At 38.9% G+C, this 17,887-nt stretch overlaps 1 protein-coding gene across 5 annotated transcripts in view; it reads right to left on the minus strand.

Moving 5' to 3' along the window:
• LOC127437584 (UPF0606 protein KIAA1549L-like) overlaps positions 1–17,887 on the minus strand; it is a 76,976-nt gene that overhangs the window by 17,387 nt on the left and 41,702 nt on the right. For all 5 annotated transcript variants that reach the window (XM_051692603.1, XM_051692605.1, XM_051692604.1 and 2 more), the window contains exons 5-13: positions 11,767–11,989; positions 10,673–10,806; positions 10,372–10,540; positions 8,788–8,847; positions 8,199–8,350; positions 7,665–7,836; positions 5,786–5,946; positions 4,936–4,971; positions 766–956 (exon numbers count right to left, since the gene is read on the minus strand). In XM_051692603.1, coding sequence (XP_051548563.1) covers positions 766–956; positions 4,936–4,971; positions 5,786–5,946; positions 7,665–7,836; positions 8,199–8,350; positions 8,788–8,847; positions 10,372–10,540; positions 10,673–10,806; positions 11,767–11,989 — 1,298 coding nt within the window. The remainder of the gene's footprint in view (positions 1–765; positions 957–4,935; positions 4,972–5,785; positions 5,947–7,664; positions 7,837–8,198; positions 8,351–8,787; positions 8,848–10,371; positions 10,541–10,672; positions 10,807–11,766; positions 11,990–17,887) is intronic.

A 17,887-nucleotide genomic window follows, 5' to 3' on the forward strand; every position in this document is an offset into this window, starting at 1 on the left:
CCTGCTCCAGTCCACATCTCATGGAAGTACCATCCGCTCCCTCCTTCAACTCAGGAATTTAATTTAATCCCATGCCGCAAGAAATCTAATCGGGTCCCGCGGGTATTTTGGAAGTTCTGCAGGAATGCAGACCTCTACACCAGGCTTTAGGCTTAGATTCAATGCAAAGGCAATTAACTAACCACTAAGCAATCAAATACTGACAATTTTTGCCCTATGATGAAAAAAATATTTTACGATTCCCAAAATTTGTCTCAGACAGCGAAATCATGACCAAAAGTCATCCAGTGTGCACCAGACATTACCTCTTATAACTTTACTTAAATAATTAAATGCTTTAGATGTTGCAGGCACTGTATTTGTGTGCCATGACTACCTTTCTTGATTTGGATTCTATAAAAATGTACAGGGAACAATTTTTTGTTCCTAAGCACACAGTGTACACTTTGTTCTTTCCTCCACATGTGTTAACTCTTTGCAGCGTCTTAATGTCAAGAGCTCAATCCACTCAATGGTAAATATACATCATACTTGAGGTGTCGTTGACTTTTCAGAGAAAAGAGATAAGAAATACAACTGAAATAGAACTCGCTGGTCATATCGGGTAGGTTTTAAAACATTTATGACATACAGGCTTTGAAGGCTCTATTGTTCTATAGAGACATGAGCGATATACCATGATATTAGATTATTCCATTTGGTATGTCTAAAAATATAACACACATAGTTCTTGGGCGCTATTTGTTCCATAATAAAAGTACTCACGTGAGATGCATCTCTGTCAACTGAGGTCTTTTTGAGGCCGTCCCATCTTGTAATGCCGCCGCCACCCTGTCCTGTGTGAGTGGGGCATCCCGTACGGGGAGGGACAGGACAAGTGTTTCCTTGGTGACAGTGAGAGCCTCCTCACCTGGCTGGCCCATGTGCTGCTTGGCATAGTCGAAACCCTGCACAGGCTAGATACATTATAAAGGCAAATGATGTGCCGTGATTGAACAATACAGAAGAAAGCAGAGGGCTAGTTATACACAGGATCCAAAATTAACATTTTGATGCACCTACCAATGCTGTTTTTCCCTTATAAGGAAAATTAGGAATAGAAGGAAAAATTGTTGGCAAACAGGGTAGGACAATTTTGTCACTTAAAAGTCATTTTTGCGTCCGTCTGCTTTGTTTTTAAATAGTTTTTCAAAGCAATTATACGCTAGATGGACTTTTTCACCATTGCGCTGCGTCTCAACTTTTTTTAGCATCTCGCGCAGGTCAGCCTTATTTTTAAGATGCTGTGTCAAATTAAAAAAAACGCCAGCCGTTAAAAAACTTGTCTCGAGACACCTGCGTTCTGTTCCATTCTTTGTGCGATACCTTATTTTCAAGTTCAGTGTGAACGACCCCTAAGAATGTAAATTTCCTCTAAGGAATTGTTAGAAGACATGCGAGTCATGAAAGATGTTTTCTTTAGACGGTTTGTATGTCTTTGATTTGACTCACTCATGTCAGATAGGGTCAGATTGAATTTTTACTTGCATTTGGTTTTTTGCAAGTGTTTATTTTGGACCCTGGTTACACAATGCCCTGTGAAAGGTATATTCGGTGCATAGCACCTGGCATTTTATTTCAATCAGGAATGGAATGCTGTGCACCCTAATTTATTGATTCACTGAAGGTTCTTCCAGTTGAACTATATTTCAAGAAGCCTGCATTTGATGCTTCAAGTTGCCATGGGATATTTAATATGGAAGAGCTATAAAGTCCCTCATTTAATGAATTATGGATCAATCTCTTGCAGAGAGGTAGAGTGCCTCTTGGATCTTGGAAAAAGGTGTACAAATATGCCACAGGGCATCACTAATGTGAAGTAAATGTGAAAAATATCAATACTCAGATGTGATTAATAATTCAAGGGGTTAGCACTTTGCACGTGCTGTTGTCACATTTACAAGTGTCGCGGTTGGCATTGGAAATCAGCACACATCAGCACATTGACTGTGTGTGTGATACCTGTGGTTAAGATCAAGATGAGATGATGTGTTTGGACAGCTTTCTTTATTAAAAACCCCATGAAATAGCTTGATGAGTGCAGGATTTTTTCATGCTGATGTATTTCCTATTGAAGCAGGAAGTTTGGATGAGGCATATTGAAGGCACCCCCCTCCCCCCACACACATTTTTTGCCAATTGTCTTCAGTTACATCACAGCCATGAACCATGATTTGAAGTTTGTATTCTATTTGTCTTTTTGCTAAACAAATTCGCATGTCAGAGTTCTCAAAACTTGAACTTTCCAGGAGACAACACTTCTTCGCCTCATAAATGTACTTTTCCACTCTACCGTGTAAATATATAAATGAAAGTATATAAATGAAAGTGAATGGAGCACAGTTTAGTATGACCACACTGTTAGAGAAGAGCACCACATTTTTTAGATGCCGTATCAAGTTAAAGTACTTGTGTCAAGGGACACCTCTATTCTGTTCCATTTGATTTGCTTTTTTGACGCAAGAATGCATTCAGTCTTAACTGCCCCTAAGAATGTTCTTCCAGTTGCAGCATGGGTTCTATATTGGACGTTGACCTTGAATTATGTCAAGCCCCATCCAAATATAATTCACATGTGCTCAGCTGAACTATTATTCATTTGTGCTCCCTCCAATTGTATTTCATGAGAGAATCCGGAGCCTTTCATTGCCTGATTGGGTCGTGACAGTCCATGAACCCTTTATATAAATCTTAATTTAATCCAAGCTCAATATGATTTAAGCGTAGAGTCCCGTTTGTAAATCTTGCACAGGATGTGAACTGATCTTCCTTATACATACATGTTTCATTGTGCAAACAAGCTGGGAAAAACACATAAGGACTGTACAAATACGTCGACAGGTCGAAGAAAAATACACACAAGCAGACATACATGCAATTGATCCTAGATGTCAGGCTGTCTGAGGATGACCAATCATCAGGGAAGTGCTGGTATCTGCAGTTTCTTTTTCCTTTTCCGACTGATATCTTACTCTCATTCAGTTCTCATTCTCATTGGTTGTACAAACATAAAGTCCTGCCCAAAACTCACACCATTGGTTGAGCCAGTCTTGCTGTCGGGCTGGATAGGCAGTTCAAAAAATGGAATGTGTAATGCGAGAACCAAACCACATCGCCTGTTTCACCACATAGGTTTGCAATGGAATCCAGGTCCCACCATGGGACTAGGGAAATGAAAAAGGTAATTCTGACTTTGTATTTTATAATTTACTTTAACAATTCAGCAACTGTATTTCTTGTAATGGCGAGAAATAAAATTGCAAATACGACATATAAAGTCGCAATTGCAAGTAAAATGAAGTTGCAATAGATAGCAACAGTGCCCGCCCCCCTTTTCTACAATCCCATGATGCTCTTCGAGTGACACAATCTAATTAAAAACGATGGAAATACATAAAACTATTGATTGTTGATTATAAGTGTAGAATCAATATATTTAAAGTTTATTGCAAAATGTTCAGATATACTGTATTTAAAAAGATTTCGTCATGGGAGTGGGCGGTCGCTACTTGGCTTGTTTGGCGGGCTTTGTTGGAAGCAATTCCCTGATTGGTGAATTTTTCTCTGGTAGATCATGGGTTTTTCACCAGGAATTATGCTATTAATTACTATAAAGTTATGAAAAAGCACTGACTGATGGCTTCAACAGAAGCATTAACCAAGCTGTCTTTAAAGGATTAAAAAAATGATTGGTAAAAATGTATTCACCAATGGGAAAAAAAATTATTTTTACTTCCAGAACCTGACTGTTGCACTCGATTGTGAAAATAAAGTCACTATTGCAAGTTTATACTGTATTTCGCAATTACTACTTTATATCTCGCAACTTTATATAAACTTGAAATTGAGAAAAAAAGTTGTATCTGCAAAAATTAAAGTAAAGTTTGTGAGTTTTAAAGTCAGAATTGTTTTTTTCATTGCGGGATCGAGGCACCATAGTTTGCATCCTAGATAAACTTGTATTAGTAAGTTTTCCTTTGAGGTACAAGATGTTTTATTTAGTAGACATTTTGCACTGTATGTCTCAGATAATCGCACATGTCACCTACATCCGTGAGGGTCAGACTATAGCTCTTATTATTCGAAAATTAAACTACAGTATGTAATGTTGATGTTCCAAATTAAATTACCATCCAGCCAGCAAGTAACGTTTTGTTTACTTACAATAGTCTCTTTCTTTTATCTTTGCATTTGATGCTTGTCAAGTGTTAATTTTGGACTCTGCATACACTTCCTCTAATTCCCTAACAAGGGTAGCCCTTCCGTGAAACCGGAACGCTTAACACACTGGTCTGCAAATTAACGTTCAGAAGCAGAATCATGTTCCTGAAAGGACATCTTAATAGGGAATGTTTTCAGATCAGAGAACACGGCAAAGAGGGAGTACGATCAAAGAGAAGATTATCATAATTACAATTGATTTGCATATTCTATTATTCCATTAGCTTTAACAACACAGTTACATTAAAGGTCAGTCTGAGATCGGGAAGTAATATACGAAATGCTTAAGCTTTGCTATAAATACATCCACCTACATAAGCACATGAACGCACACAGTAAATCCTGTACCACCATCCTGCAGGGTAGTTTAATGTATCCCATTTAGATTAAAGGCCTTGGTAATCTATTTCAACTTCACCTAATTATGCATATATGTAACCTTGGCATATCACTCAGCTTGGGGTGACCTAATTTCTTAACCTGCATTTGGGCTGTATCCACTGTATGTGAAAGCCTCGTAATCCAATCACAACAAAGAAATCATAATTACAGTAATACACCAGTAATACTTAAAATCCTCCCGATTTTGATTTCTCACAAGCACAATCAACAAGAAGGATGTCCACACTACAGACATGCAGTCAAGCACCATACACAAGCTATAGCCAGAAATACCTGGTGGTGGTAACTTCCATCTCTTCGATATGAAGCCTGGATAGGAAAAGTAGTGGACACAATTGGAGGGATTTTTTGGGGACATGATAGTGAAATGTGTCATTCAATGGTTTTAACATATAGTGACGTTCTTGTGTGGTGACATCACAAAGTGATTAAGGAGCAGTGCACCATTTCAAAAGTTTATGACCAGCATCAGATTCAGATATAAATGAAATAATATAAGATTCCACATACTGTATATACAGTATATAGCCAATAAAGTTATGTTTTTAAAGGAATAGTTCACACAATAATGAAAATTCTCTCATCATTTACCCACACTCACATGTCTTTCAAAGCCTGTATGAATTTCTGTCTTCCGTGGAACAAAAAAATAGTTATTTTTAGCAGAATGTCCAAACTGCTCTTTCCCATTCAATGAAAGTGAAAGATGACCATGACTGTGAAGCAAGATTTTCAAGGCAAGATTTTCAGTGAATAACAAGGTAAATTTCAGTTTGTTAATCACACAAAGAAATCATATGGCTTTAGAAGACTTGGAATACAGTGCATAAATCATATTAACTACATTTATTACGCTTTTATAATGCTTATTTGTCCTTTTTGGAGTTTGACATTCCCTGGTCAACATCCACTTTGATCGTTTGGAAGAGAGCAGCATGAACATTCTTCAAAACTTCTTTCACGATAAAAGAGGTCATATGGGATTGGAACGACGCAAAGGACGTTTAAATGATGACAGAATTTTCCTTTGTGGGTGAAGTTTTTAATGCATTTATTGATATGACGCTGACATAAATGGTTTTGTTGTGACAAGACAGTGATGTATTGCTTTGAAGAGTCATACCTTGGTGCGAGGATGGAAATTGCGAAATGCACTGGTCTTGAAGACAGTTCGGTTTCTTCTGCATATGATAGCTACCGCTATGATTACCACAGCCATCACTAGCGATACGGGTATCAGGACTGCCAGTATCCAGAGGTTACTAGGCAGGCTCTTTACCACCGCTGTACACACACACACACACACACACACACACAAACAAACATCTGAAATCAATAAACCCATTCACAATGTTTGCACATGATTTCCGCCACTTGCATCTCCACACAGTTACAGTAATCCAAGCTCCCTCTGTCTCTTACTGTCTGTGGTGAGCTCCTAATGAGCTGAATCTGTCTTTCAGCTCTAACTCTTGTCTGGGAGATTAAACCCCTATTGCTGCCTCTGACTGTGTTTTATTCATACAAAACTGGGGCTTTGCTCTTCACCACCAGACAAACTGGGCTCAGCGCCCTAGTCGAGAGCTCAGTAAACTTGTGAAAACTCTCTACACTCAAACCCTTTGAGGTTTTTATTAGATTGGTATGGGATAGACTTCATTTTGAAAAATTAATCAGCATTATCATGTTGTATCAGCCACTCGTTTTTTCCCTAACAAGTCATAGTAGAATTTTCGTTCATTACAGAGTAAGAGGGAGGGAGAGTTTCAAAGATAATGTATAACATTTCTGATGGTTTTTCTTGCACAATGTAAGTGTTAATTAAAAAGTGTTTTCCTATCTATCTATCTCTTAATTAACATTTAATCAACAACTAAGCTTAACTTGTATTGAACTCAGGATATTCCTTTAAAGGGATAGTTCACCTAAAAATTAAAATTCTCTTATATTTTACTCACCCTCATGCCATCCCAGATGTGTATGACTTTCTTTCTTCTGCAGAACACAAACGAAGATTTTTAGAAGAATATCTCAGCTCTGTAGGTCCATACAATGCAAGTGAATTGTGGCAAAGTCTTTGAAGCTCCATAAAGGAGATAAAGTCAGTGGACTCCAGTGGTTAAATCAATGTCTCTTGAAGTCTAGTTGGTTTTGGGTGGGCACAAACCAAAACAGAACTCCTTTTTCACTGTACATCTTGCCATTGCAGTCTCTAGGCACAGCCATGATTTCAAGCTCGACTGCACTTCCTAGTGCTTGACAAACATTCAGAGCGCTAGAGGGCGCTATAGGAAGTGTAATCAAGCTTGAAATCATGATCGCCAAGTAGAATGCTGTCAAGATGTACAGTGAAAAAGGAGTTACATTTTGGTCTGTTCTCACATAAAACCAACTGGATCACTTCAGAAGACATTGATTTAACCACTGGAGTATGATGGATTATGTTTATGCTGACTGGATCTGCATATTGGACCTTCTGAGTTCTGGCCACCATTCACTTGCATTGTCTGGACCTACAGAGCTGAAATATTCTTCTAAAAAACTTAGTTTGTGTTCTGCAGAAGAAAGAAAGTCAAGCACATCTGGAATGGCATGAGGGTGAGTAAATGATGAGAGAATGATCATTTTGGAGTGAACTATCTCTTTAAGGTGTTGTGGGTGGTTGTCAGAGTGTTGCTATATGGTTGTTAGGGTGTTCTGAGTGGTTACTACGTGCATTTCTATTATGTGTTGGGTGGTTGCTAGGTGATTGCTTACTGTCCCAAGTCTATAAGATATTCTTGTCCCTAGATATGGCTTGGGTCACTCTTTAGGCCTATTTTATTATCTGCTATGAGTAAATTGTAAGACAGAATAATTGTAAAAGTAATAACACACCTCTCCTCAATAAACCATATGATTTGAGGTATAATTTATGTCCATTGAACAATGGTACAGGACAAAGTGTATCCTAAAAGAAACTGGGTTCAACATTTATCAAATTAAATTAAATGTATACATACCTTCTGCCTGAATTTGGACAAAGTAGCCCAGAGTGAGAGCCATGGTTTGAGAGTCCACCATATTGAGGGTTTTAGCCGCAGAGGTGCCAGTAATAGGAGAACCATCTATCTGTACATAGTAGGTCATTTCAGCTGGGTTCTTGGGCCCAGGCAGTCGCCGTATACTGACCATCTGTATGAAGAAGTCAGTGAATAAAATTTTCCATCAAGAATGTCTCTACAATTCCATTTTCCATGTCTACTCCCAAAAGACTATGTTTGATGTTTTTCCAAGATTCCAGCACTAATTATAGAGACACAGTGTTTCTTCCACTGTGCATTTAAGACTAAATATAAATGACTTCTGTTATGATTGACTAGCATCTTTATGGAGAAATGTGTAGCAACATCCTTGCCAAGTTGTTGAATACTAAATAGGCTTTGATAGGCAAACATATATGTGGATAAACGGGTGAATAGATGGATAGATCTAGCAAATTTTAGAACTAATTGTTAAAGAATTATTTTGGAGATGAGAGTTCCCAAATCACATACCTGGACAGTGTATTCGTTTACAGTTGTGGCTCTCCTGAAGCGAAGACCGTGACGACTGGCGACCAGAAAGAGCTCAACCAGCCGCTGCTCCATTAGACTAGCAAAGCTCTGATAACTCCCCTCAAGAGAAGAGCTGTCAACGTCCTGAATTACTGGAGACAGAGAGAGCAAGAGAGAAAGATGAGCAAGGTGACAAAGATAACTTACCTTTCTCATGCTTAAAATCTAAAACTGCAATTACTGCAGAATTGACTTTGCTGTAGAGGATTCTTACTCCTGACAGTGATAAAATGGGGAGAATGGAAAAAAGTAAGGAAAGGGAGGGGGGTGCACTAGCTAAGGCAATGGAGAGAACATTAAGTGCAAGAACTCTAGAATATAAGCTAGAAATAGCTTTTTTTTCCTCAATGTTCTAATCTAATGTGATCTTTCCAAATAAGTTAATGGGGGCAGCTAAAAAATACATCAATATTTCTCCTCAAGGAAAAAGGCTCTTTGTGTTTAAAAGAAGGGAAAACAAATCACATTGCACATGCTGGTAAATATCTGTCTAGGTGCTGTTTAGCAGCTGAACTGTTAAAGTAATTACCTGTGATTACCCAGTAATCTCTGGTTGCTACTGAAGTGTTGAGATTGTGGTACTCTAGAGCTGTGAAAAAAGAATGGTGAAGATAGAGAGGATGTTTACTAGAAGACAGAAATGATGGACTTTTTTGGCTATTTTTTATAAAATAAATAAAATAAGTCAACAAGAGCTGAATGATTGACACATAACATTTTTTAATCAACATCAAGACCTAAGGTAAAAGGTGAAAGTAGTGAAGTTGAATGTATAAGTAGGCATATTTAATGATTCTGGTTCTGAGTACATAAACGATTCTTTCAGTACTTTTGTGAAAAAATACATCAGATGCTATTTGCTCCCTAGTGCAAATAATGGTATATGCTATTTACACCACAGTACAAATAGTGTCAGATACTAATTGCACCCTAGTGCAAATAGTGTCAGTTACTATTTGCACCCATATTTAAATACTAACATACAGTATGGGCATCACTGCAGTGTGTTATTGTGTTTATTTAGAGTCCCACAGACACACTACATTAACCCCTACCCCTAAACCTAACCATAACCTTAACTAAAAAAAAATAACCTTGGTTTTACTACAGTAACCAGGGTTTTACCATGGTATTTTGTTGTAAATTTACTGTAACCACAAAAGTAACCATGGTTACGATATTACCATCATATTACTGTACTAACACCATGGTTAAATGCATTAAAACTATGGTTTCTTCCAAAAAACAAGGTTAGTACAATATTAGTAATACAGTGATGCAACCTACACACAAGCGATTCTGAGCCACAGGAACGAGTGCGATCGACAGACCCCGCCTCCAGATCAAATCCTTCTCTGCACTCCCTGACATTCACCGTGACCAAATCACTTTTTATATTTTAAATTCTACAACTGTATATAAATGAAACTACTTTATAAATGTGAAAAACCCAAGTAATGTACTTCTAAGTAATTAAGTTTGACTCAAAAGTAATTAGATTCAATAACAGTGACCACATTAACATGCACTTAAGAAAATGGTTTATTCCAGGGTTTTTGCAGAATGTGGCATTCTGAAACATCATGTAAACTAGTTTCCTTGTAACATGTAACATGTTTCCTTATGCCATGTATTTTTATTCTGTAGCTTTTGAATAGGTCCTTGAATAGGCTGAAATAGGTAAATACATGATGCTGTTTTTAAAGGTATTTTTTGTTTTTTTATTATGTTTTATATATATACACATCGCTGTTTACACCTGGTCACTTAAATGCGTCTCCAGTGACCACTTGTGATTGGATTTCGAGGTGAGGGTCTCTAAATTTCATGACGAAATACATCAGTCACTATGTCAGTTACCTCAGTACCTCAATTAATATGATCTGAATACTGTATGCATAATAATTACAAAAGAATTTGCAAAGTGCTGTTTAAAATAGCTTTAGATGGAGAATAGCTTGACACATTGCTAGACATTTTGACTTTCCAAAGGCCTGAAGGTCTAAGCCTCAAGGCAAACATAAACTCAAGGATTCAAACAGAATTAAACATGAACTAACATGAGCTAGCAAGTAAATTCAACATCAAGCAGTAAACACAAGCTGGAACTTACGCTCTGCAATGATCAGAGGGGGGAAGAATAGAAAGTAGCCCACCAGCTCGGCAGTTAACTGGTTAAGCAGACCACTGGACACTGTACCGTTCAAAGGAGTGCTACCATTCCACACTATATACACCAGAGTCACTGCCAAAGAATTTCCTGTTTGATATGTGTTCAGGATCTGTCCAAAAACACAAACAAATGATAAATCCAAATAAAAAAATAAAAAAAACAAGTTCTCAAAGGGATGTGTTTTCAGTCCTCTGAAGGTAAGTAATTTATCAAACTTTGACAAAACAATTGAAAAAACTACCTCAACTGAAAGAGCCCCATAAGAGTCCTCAATTTTTTCCAGTGCCTCAGTAAACACATTTTCCAACCGTTGCTCCATCATTTGGATGAAACCACAAGACTTGATGTCATCTGTTGGCCCGACAAACCTAAGAACTATGTAGGAACAAAGACAACTGTTAATCAAAAACAGATTTCACACATCATGTTCTAGCAGAGTAAGATGCAATTAAACAAACAAAGTGTTTTAGTACTTAATTGATTAAGACTGGCTAAGTTGACATGTTAACGTTATGTGAAAAATGGTAATCAGATTTAACTTGCTGTCTGTTATACAAAGGCAATAGCATAAAAGTAGATACAAGCTCAACTTGAGAGAATTAATCTGTTTAGAATTTTACTAATTCAATACCGTTTTTACAATACAAATTATATTCCCATTTGAGCGAAAAGTTGAGAATGAAAAATTTTACATTAACTTTATTATTTGGAATGGCCCAAATATGGTATGCTTTAATGATATCATGCATGCACTCGAGCTGGCAATGGACTCCACAGGTTTGTGCACAACCTGATGATCCATGTTATCCTGCACGATTTGAGAAAGTTACAAAGAGCATCTTGTGTGATTAGGTGGAAAGACGAAAACTTGACCTTTGTTACAAAGGAGTTAACATGGTCAATGGCACAAATTAGCTTCTTTGATTAGTGACAGTGCAGAATCTTCAATATTTCTTATTCTTTTTACATCATTATGCTTCATTGTTTTACGTTTTAAAAAAACATTCCGTTTAAAAAAGTCTAAAACTTTCTGGGTTCTTTTGCAGGTTTAAATTCAATTTTGAAACGCAGACTTTCAATATGGACTTTTGAGCCCCAATGTATCAATGTAAATATGAAAAGAAAATAGGGAGATTGTAAGAAGTGAGGTAATATACTCAATATATAGAATGCAACATTTATATACTCTAAGGTTTGTGACTGGCAGGATTATATAAACACACTTTCCTAAGGATCCCCATTTTGCATATTAAAAATGATCAAATGAGTAACATTTCCAGACAGATATTAGACCAACTTCCCAATCTATACCAACAATTAGATGGAAAAATTCACCTGTTTTGAGTTGCAGGTGGATGCCGAGGCTGGGTAGCCAATGGGCCACTGGACAGGGGACGGCCAATATGGCAGGCACATACACTCTGATGTCATCCAATAGCTTTTCAAACCCATAGGACGTTATGGTGTCCATCACAACAGAAGCTACAATAATGGTCTTCCCTCTCATGACATAATACCCCAGGGTCACATTTGAAGGGGCGCAGATATCTCTTTCCAACTAGAGAGATCACAGTTGTAGGACATGTAAAGTGAAATGAATGTAATGAATTTTAAAAACACAAACAAACTATAAATCCTAATCAAAATATGAGTTCTCAGAGGAACAGTGTTATCAGTCCTCTGAAGGAAAGCCATTTATCAAACGTGAGGTTAAGTTCAGTTGGGGGTGAAACAAATAGTTGACGTAAAAATAGGAACCATACCAACCTGGTCTCATAGAATGAACGTTACTCTATATACATTTTTGCAAACTGACTTGTACGTGCCGCTTTCTATGTTTCGCTGCAGTTTCCTGGTAATATGAACATTAGAGGCGCTATGACAACTGTGTGGTTTAATCATTGTCACACAAATCACTAGTACAATTGCTGATTTTGATTTTATAAAAAAATATATATATATATTTTTTGCTCCATTACTGATATCAAAACACTTTAACACATGATTTGAAAAACGAAATGTTTTAACACTTGTATACCGACCCACCTACATATACACATTTATTCCTATATCATTAGCTTACTTAGTAGCTCACCTGAAAGAGCATTGGACTTTAGGCTTGACAGCCATGGTTCAAATCCAGCCAAAGATGCACAAATGTGAAAGTTGCATAGAAGTGACACAAAATGATGTGGTTGCTTCAGTTAATGTGTGTTTTCTATTTCCTTCCGAATTTGCATTTTAAAAATACTATCGTTTAGGGTTCAGTGTTGGTTAAAGGTAAGGATGTCTATTTTGTTAAACTCTCATTTATCTTTTCGGACACTATTAGTTAGATTTAGGGTAAAGTTTTAGGTTAGGGATGTACAAAACCTCCATCTAAAATTCACCTTAAAAAACCTTGTCTGATTACAACCTCATTTCGCTCGGCAATTATAGGGACAAGCTAGCCCAGCCGAGGCCTCTTTCCCTCACTTTTCTCCCCAAAAGAGTGGAATTTGTTAACTGAGTGGGAGCCATAAGTGTCTGTGTCGGGGGGTGTCCCTCCCAAGGAAAAGACACTGCGGAGACCACACCCAAAAAGAGGGGGGGTAAGACCGGTCTTACCGGTCTTGTTGGAAGTATGTCATGTGGAGAGGTCCCAAGGTAGGTCCTACCCGAAGGGGGAGGAGTTTCTACAGAGCATGGCGAACGGGAAGATGCAGTTTGCCAACAGGGAAACGATTTTGTGGAAGATATCACATGGGGTTGCCTTCGGGGAACCAGCACATGTGGAGCACCAGGCCAGCTGTCCCAATACACGGGACGAGACCGGCTCAACCCGGAGATTGTAGAACCTTGCAAAGGTGTTGGGTGTTGCCCAGCCCACTGCTCTGCAGATGTCTGCCAAAGAGGCGCCACTGGCCAGGGTCCCTGGGACACACTCCTGGTAGAGTGGGCTCGTAACCCCACAGGGGGTGGCACGTCCTGAGCCTGATATGCCATCGCGATGGTGTCAATGACCCAGTGGGCGATCCTCTGTTTGGAGACAGCGCTTCCTTTCCGCTGTCCACCAAAGCAGACAAAGAGCTGCTCTGAGCTTCTAAGGCTCTGCGTGCAATCCAAATAGATGCGTAAAGCATGCACTGGACACAGCAATGCCAAGGCTGGGTCTGCCTCCTCCTGGGGCAGCGCTTGCAGGTTCACCACCTGATCCCTAAAAGGAGTCGTGGGAACCTTGGGCACATAGCCCGGTCGGGGTCTCAGGATCACATGAGAGTAACCCAGACTGAAATCCAGGCACGATTCGCTGACAGAGAACGCCTGTAGGTCCCCTACCCTTTTGATGGAAGTGAGCGCAGTCAGGAGGGCAGTCTTCAAAGAGAGTGCCTTAAGCTCAGCTGACTCCAAGGGCTCAAAGGGAGCTCCCTGTAGACCCCAAAGGACTACAGAGAAGTCCCACGAGGGGACGAGGCATGGTCTGGAAGAATTTAACCTCCTAGCACCTCTCAGGAACCTGATGATCAAGTTGTGCTTCCCCAAGTACTCACCATCTACTGCATCGTGATGAGTCGATATAGTGGCTACATACACTTTCAAGGTGGAGGGGGACAGCCGCCCCTCCAGCCTCTCCTGCAGGAAGGAAAGCACCAATCTGACTGCGCATCTCTGGGGGTCTTCGCGTCGGGAAGAACACCACTTAGCGAACAGACGTCACTTCAAGGCATAGAGGCGCCTCGTAGAGGGAGCCCTAGCCTGAGTGATCATGTCTACCACCGCGGGTGGTAGGCCACTTAGGTTTTCCACGTCCCGTCCAGGGGCCAGACGTGGAGATTCCAGAGGTCTGGTCGTGGGTGCCAGATGGTGCCCTGTCCCTGAGAAAGAAGGTCCTTCCTCAGGGGAATTCTTCACGAGGAGCGTGAGATCCGAGAACCACATCTGGGTGGGCCAGTAGGTTGCTACTAGGACGACCTGCTCCTCGTCCTCCCTGACCTTGCACAGTGTCTGTGCAAGTAGGTTCACAGGTGGAAACACATATTTGCATAGTCCAGGGGACCAGCTGTGGGCCAGTGCATCTATACCGAGGAGTGCCTCGGTCAGGGCGTACCAAAGCGGGCAGTGGGAGGATTCCCGGGAAGCAAACAGGTCTACCTGTGCTCGACCGAACTGACTCCAAATCAGCTGGACCACCTGAGGGTGGAGTCTCCACTCTCCCCTGAGGGTACCTGACGTGACAGCGCATCCGCTACAATGGGTGCAGAGGGGGAGAAGCCGCTGAAATGTGCCATAAATCCAGCAGTTTTGAGGTGCGTCATTGGAGAATTGAATTCAATGCACTGAATACAACCGCTCGGCTCCGAAGAGAAAATCTGAATGAGTGGTTGCATACCAGCTCCTTTTATACCCATATGTCCGGGGGAGTGGCATGCAAATTCTACTCACCAATTCTCATTGGCCTTTTTTCAAAAAGGCGAAGGTGTCTGGGGCTCCCAGGAGTGGCCCCTTGTGTCACTACATCGACACAACGTCGAGTGAGTGACAGATAGGGAACTATTTTTAGCTGTAAATGATGTAATACAGTCAACAGAAATGCACATTTTATTAACTCTACCACCTAACCCAAACCCTAAACCTAATTGTCAGTGGAGTAAAATTGTAATTTTAGAGCAAAAATCAATCTTTGAATTGTGCTCACCATTGAATATGTGAACGTGATTACTTCCTGGTTCCCATGGGGCCAGAACCCGAATTTTGGAGGTTCATAGTGGTACAGGGAAATGTGAACATGTTTGAAATTATGTAAAAATGTCTGATGGGGGATGCTGCTTGTAAGTAATTCGACAGAAATGTATCTGTTTTTCATACGAATAATTGTTATAATAAATGTGGACATTTCACAAAGTGTGGTGCATTTTGCATTTAGAATATAGCTTAATGGTTTTAAAAGTGCGGCGAAAGGGTCCCACTGAAAAATTATTATTGGCAATCAGATTGATATAGCCCAGTCACAGTGTTAAAATATTGTTTATCATCTCAAATTTCCAGTGGAGTAAAAAGTTAAATTTTAGAGCGAAAATGCAACCTCCGAGTTACACTCACCATCAATAGCGATGTACTAAGTATTTACATAAGCAAACAGAAACCGTGACTGTTACACACTTTCTTCTAAGCAAAATGTTGGGTTTAACTAAAGTACACTCAGTAATGGTGTAAACAGGTCTATATACTTTGTGGGCTTTTTTATATGCCTCTCTGAATTCGAATGAAGTGTTCGTTTTATTACTGATTCCTGTGCTGATTTCAAATTGCTATATTTGCACAAATACTCTTACAGACTTTGATTTTTGTTAAGCGCTTGAGGTGCACTTTAATACAAATCCCACACTAATAAATTTCATCATATTGAGACAAGCTGGTTGTCAATCTCTCTCTCTCTCTCTATGTATCTTTCTCTACTCCCTCCCTTTGCTTCCACATAACCACACTGTAAAAAAAAAAGTCCAGTTGTTTTATAAAAAATAAAATATTTAAAAATACAGTAAAAATGTAAACAACTTTACAAAAAAATCTGCTTTTCACTTTATAATGTATTGTTAATCACCGTAGTAAATACAGAAGGGCACATGATGACATGAAGTTCCTCAATAGTGGCCCTTCCAGGAGCAATGACCAATAAACATGTAGAGACAGTGCTCAGTGTCACTCACACAAACACTAAACACCATCAAGGTAACACATGTGAAATTAAAATTATGCAATAAATATTAACTAAATTACATCAAATATAACACAGAACACCCCAAAGTACATAACTGATATTAAAAATAAGAAGAAACATAACTATTCCCATAAAATATAATTAAATGTAATGGGTCATGCAGGGAATTCTGGGAATGCCCTATTACTATTTTTTACCATCATTTTAACAAACATTTTCCATTAAAACACGTTCACATCAACCGTCAGAATGGGGAAAAAAATTGATCTCAGTGATTTAGAGCGTGGCATGATTGTTGGTGGGCTGGTTTGAGTATTTCTGTAACTGCTGAACTCCTGGGATTTTCACACACAACAGTCTCTAGAATTTACTCCGAATAGTGCCAAATACAAAAACATCCAGTGAACGGCAGTTCTGCTGATGGAAACGCCTTGTTGATGAGAGAGGTCAACAGAGAATTACCAGACTGCTTCGAACTGACAAAGTCTACAGTAACTCAGATAACCGCTCTGTATAATTGTGGTGGAAGAATATCATCTCAGAATGCTGTTCTGTGATGCAGGTTGGCTCTGTTTTGGTGGCACGAGGGGGACCTACACAATATTAGGCAGGTGGTTTTAATGTTGTGGTAAGTCTAAAGGCTGACTAATAACTCGGACAAGTGACAAAATGTAGCATATACCATATTTTTTATGTAGATTCATCCCCAGAATTTATTTTATTTTATTTTAACCTTATCCCATTCTTTTATTCCCCATTTAATTTCTTATATTTCTTTAATTACCTCACCCTATTTATTTTCTGTACAAGGATTCCCAAATTCTTTGGCCAGTGAATTTTCATGCCTTTTCCATGATATGTCCAGTGTTTTGTGATTGTAAAATTAATTTTATTTTTTTTAAATAGTACACTATTTTAAGCTCTTTAGGCTTTTTTTTTTTTTTACACTTACAAAGAGCAATTTCTGTGCAATACGCACAATTCATTAGATACAACTAAAAATATTAATATTCACCACATACATTTATAATGTCATTATTTATAAATTATTTCATAATTTCCATGACTTTTCCAGTGCTGGAAATCAAAATTTTAAAATGTTACATTTTAATTCCCTGATATTTCCATGACCGTGAGAACCGCATGGACAATTTCGATACTGTAAGTACTGCATATGCTTTGGCAATGTGGCAATCAATGCCAATCATGCCAATAAAGCTTTGTTTATGACCTTCAGTATAATATATAATTGACACAGATGATTCTCTTCAAATGATAATAATAACCTTTTACCAGTGTAAATCACAATTAAATAGCCCTTTTATCATTCTTTTATCTTCACAGTCGAGAGAGCTCCCCTCCATGCATTGGCTCTGCTGTTGTTACCCTGAAATTGATTCCTTATTTGCAGTATATGAGACTCCGGGCACCAGTGCAGTGCTATTTATGGACAAGCTTTTCTGATGGACTGGCCAGCAAATGCTCCCTGGGCTTCAAACCGAGTGTTTCATAACACAAACCATTCTTAAATGCTTAATAGAGGAAAATATTCTGCACAATCTTACCAATAAGCTGCATACTAAACATATACAGGAAACTCTTCCCACTCAACCACCCACTATATTGTCCTTTGTAAAACTACAATTCCCCTGATGCATTTATGATGAGATCTCTATTCCCTGAGGACAGTGTTCAAAGCATCTCTTTGCTACAAAAGAGGTTACAGTATTTAAGTAGACAGGCTAAACAAGCAAAAAC

This window comes from Myxocyprinus asiaticus, chromosome 48 (genome assembly GCF_019703515.2).
Source record: "Myxocyprinus asiaticus isolate MX2 ecotype Aquarium Trade chromosome 48, UBuf_Myxa_2, whole genome shotgun sequence".
Classification (NCBI taxonomy): Eukaryota; Metazoa; Chordata; class Actinopteri; order Cypriniformes; family Catostomidae; genus Myxocyprinus; species Myxocyprinus asiaticus.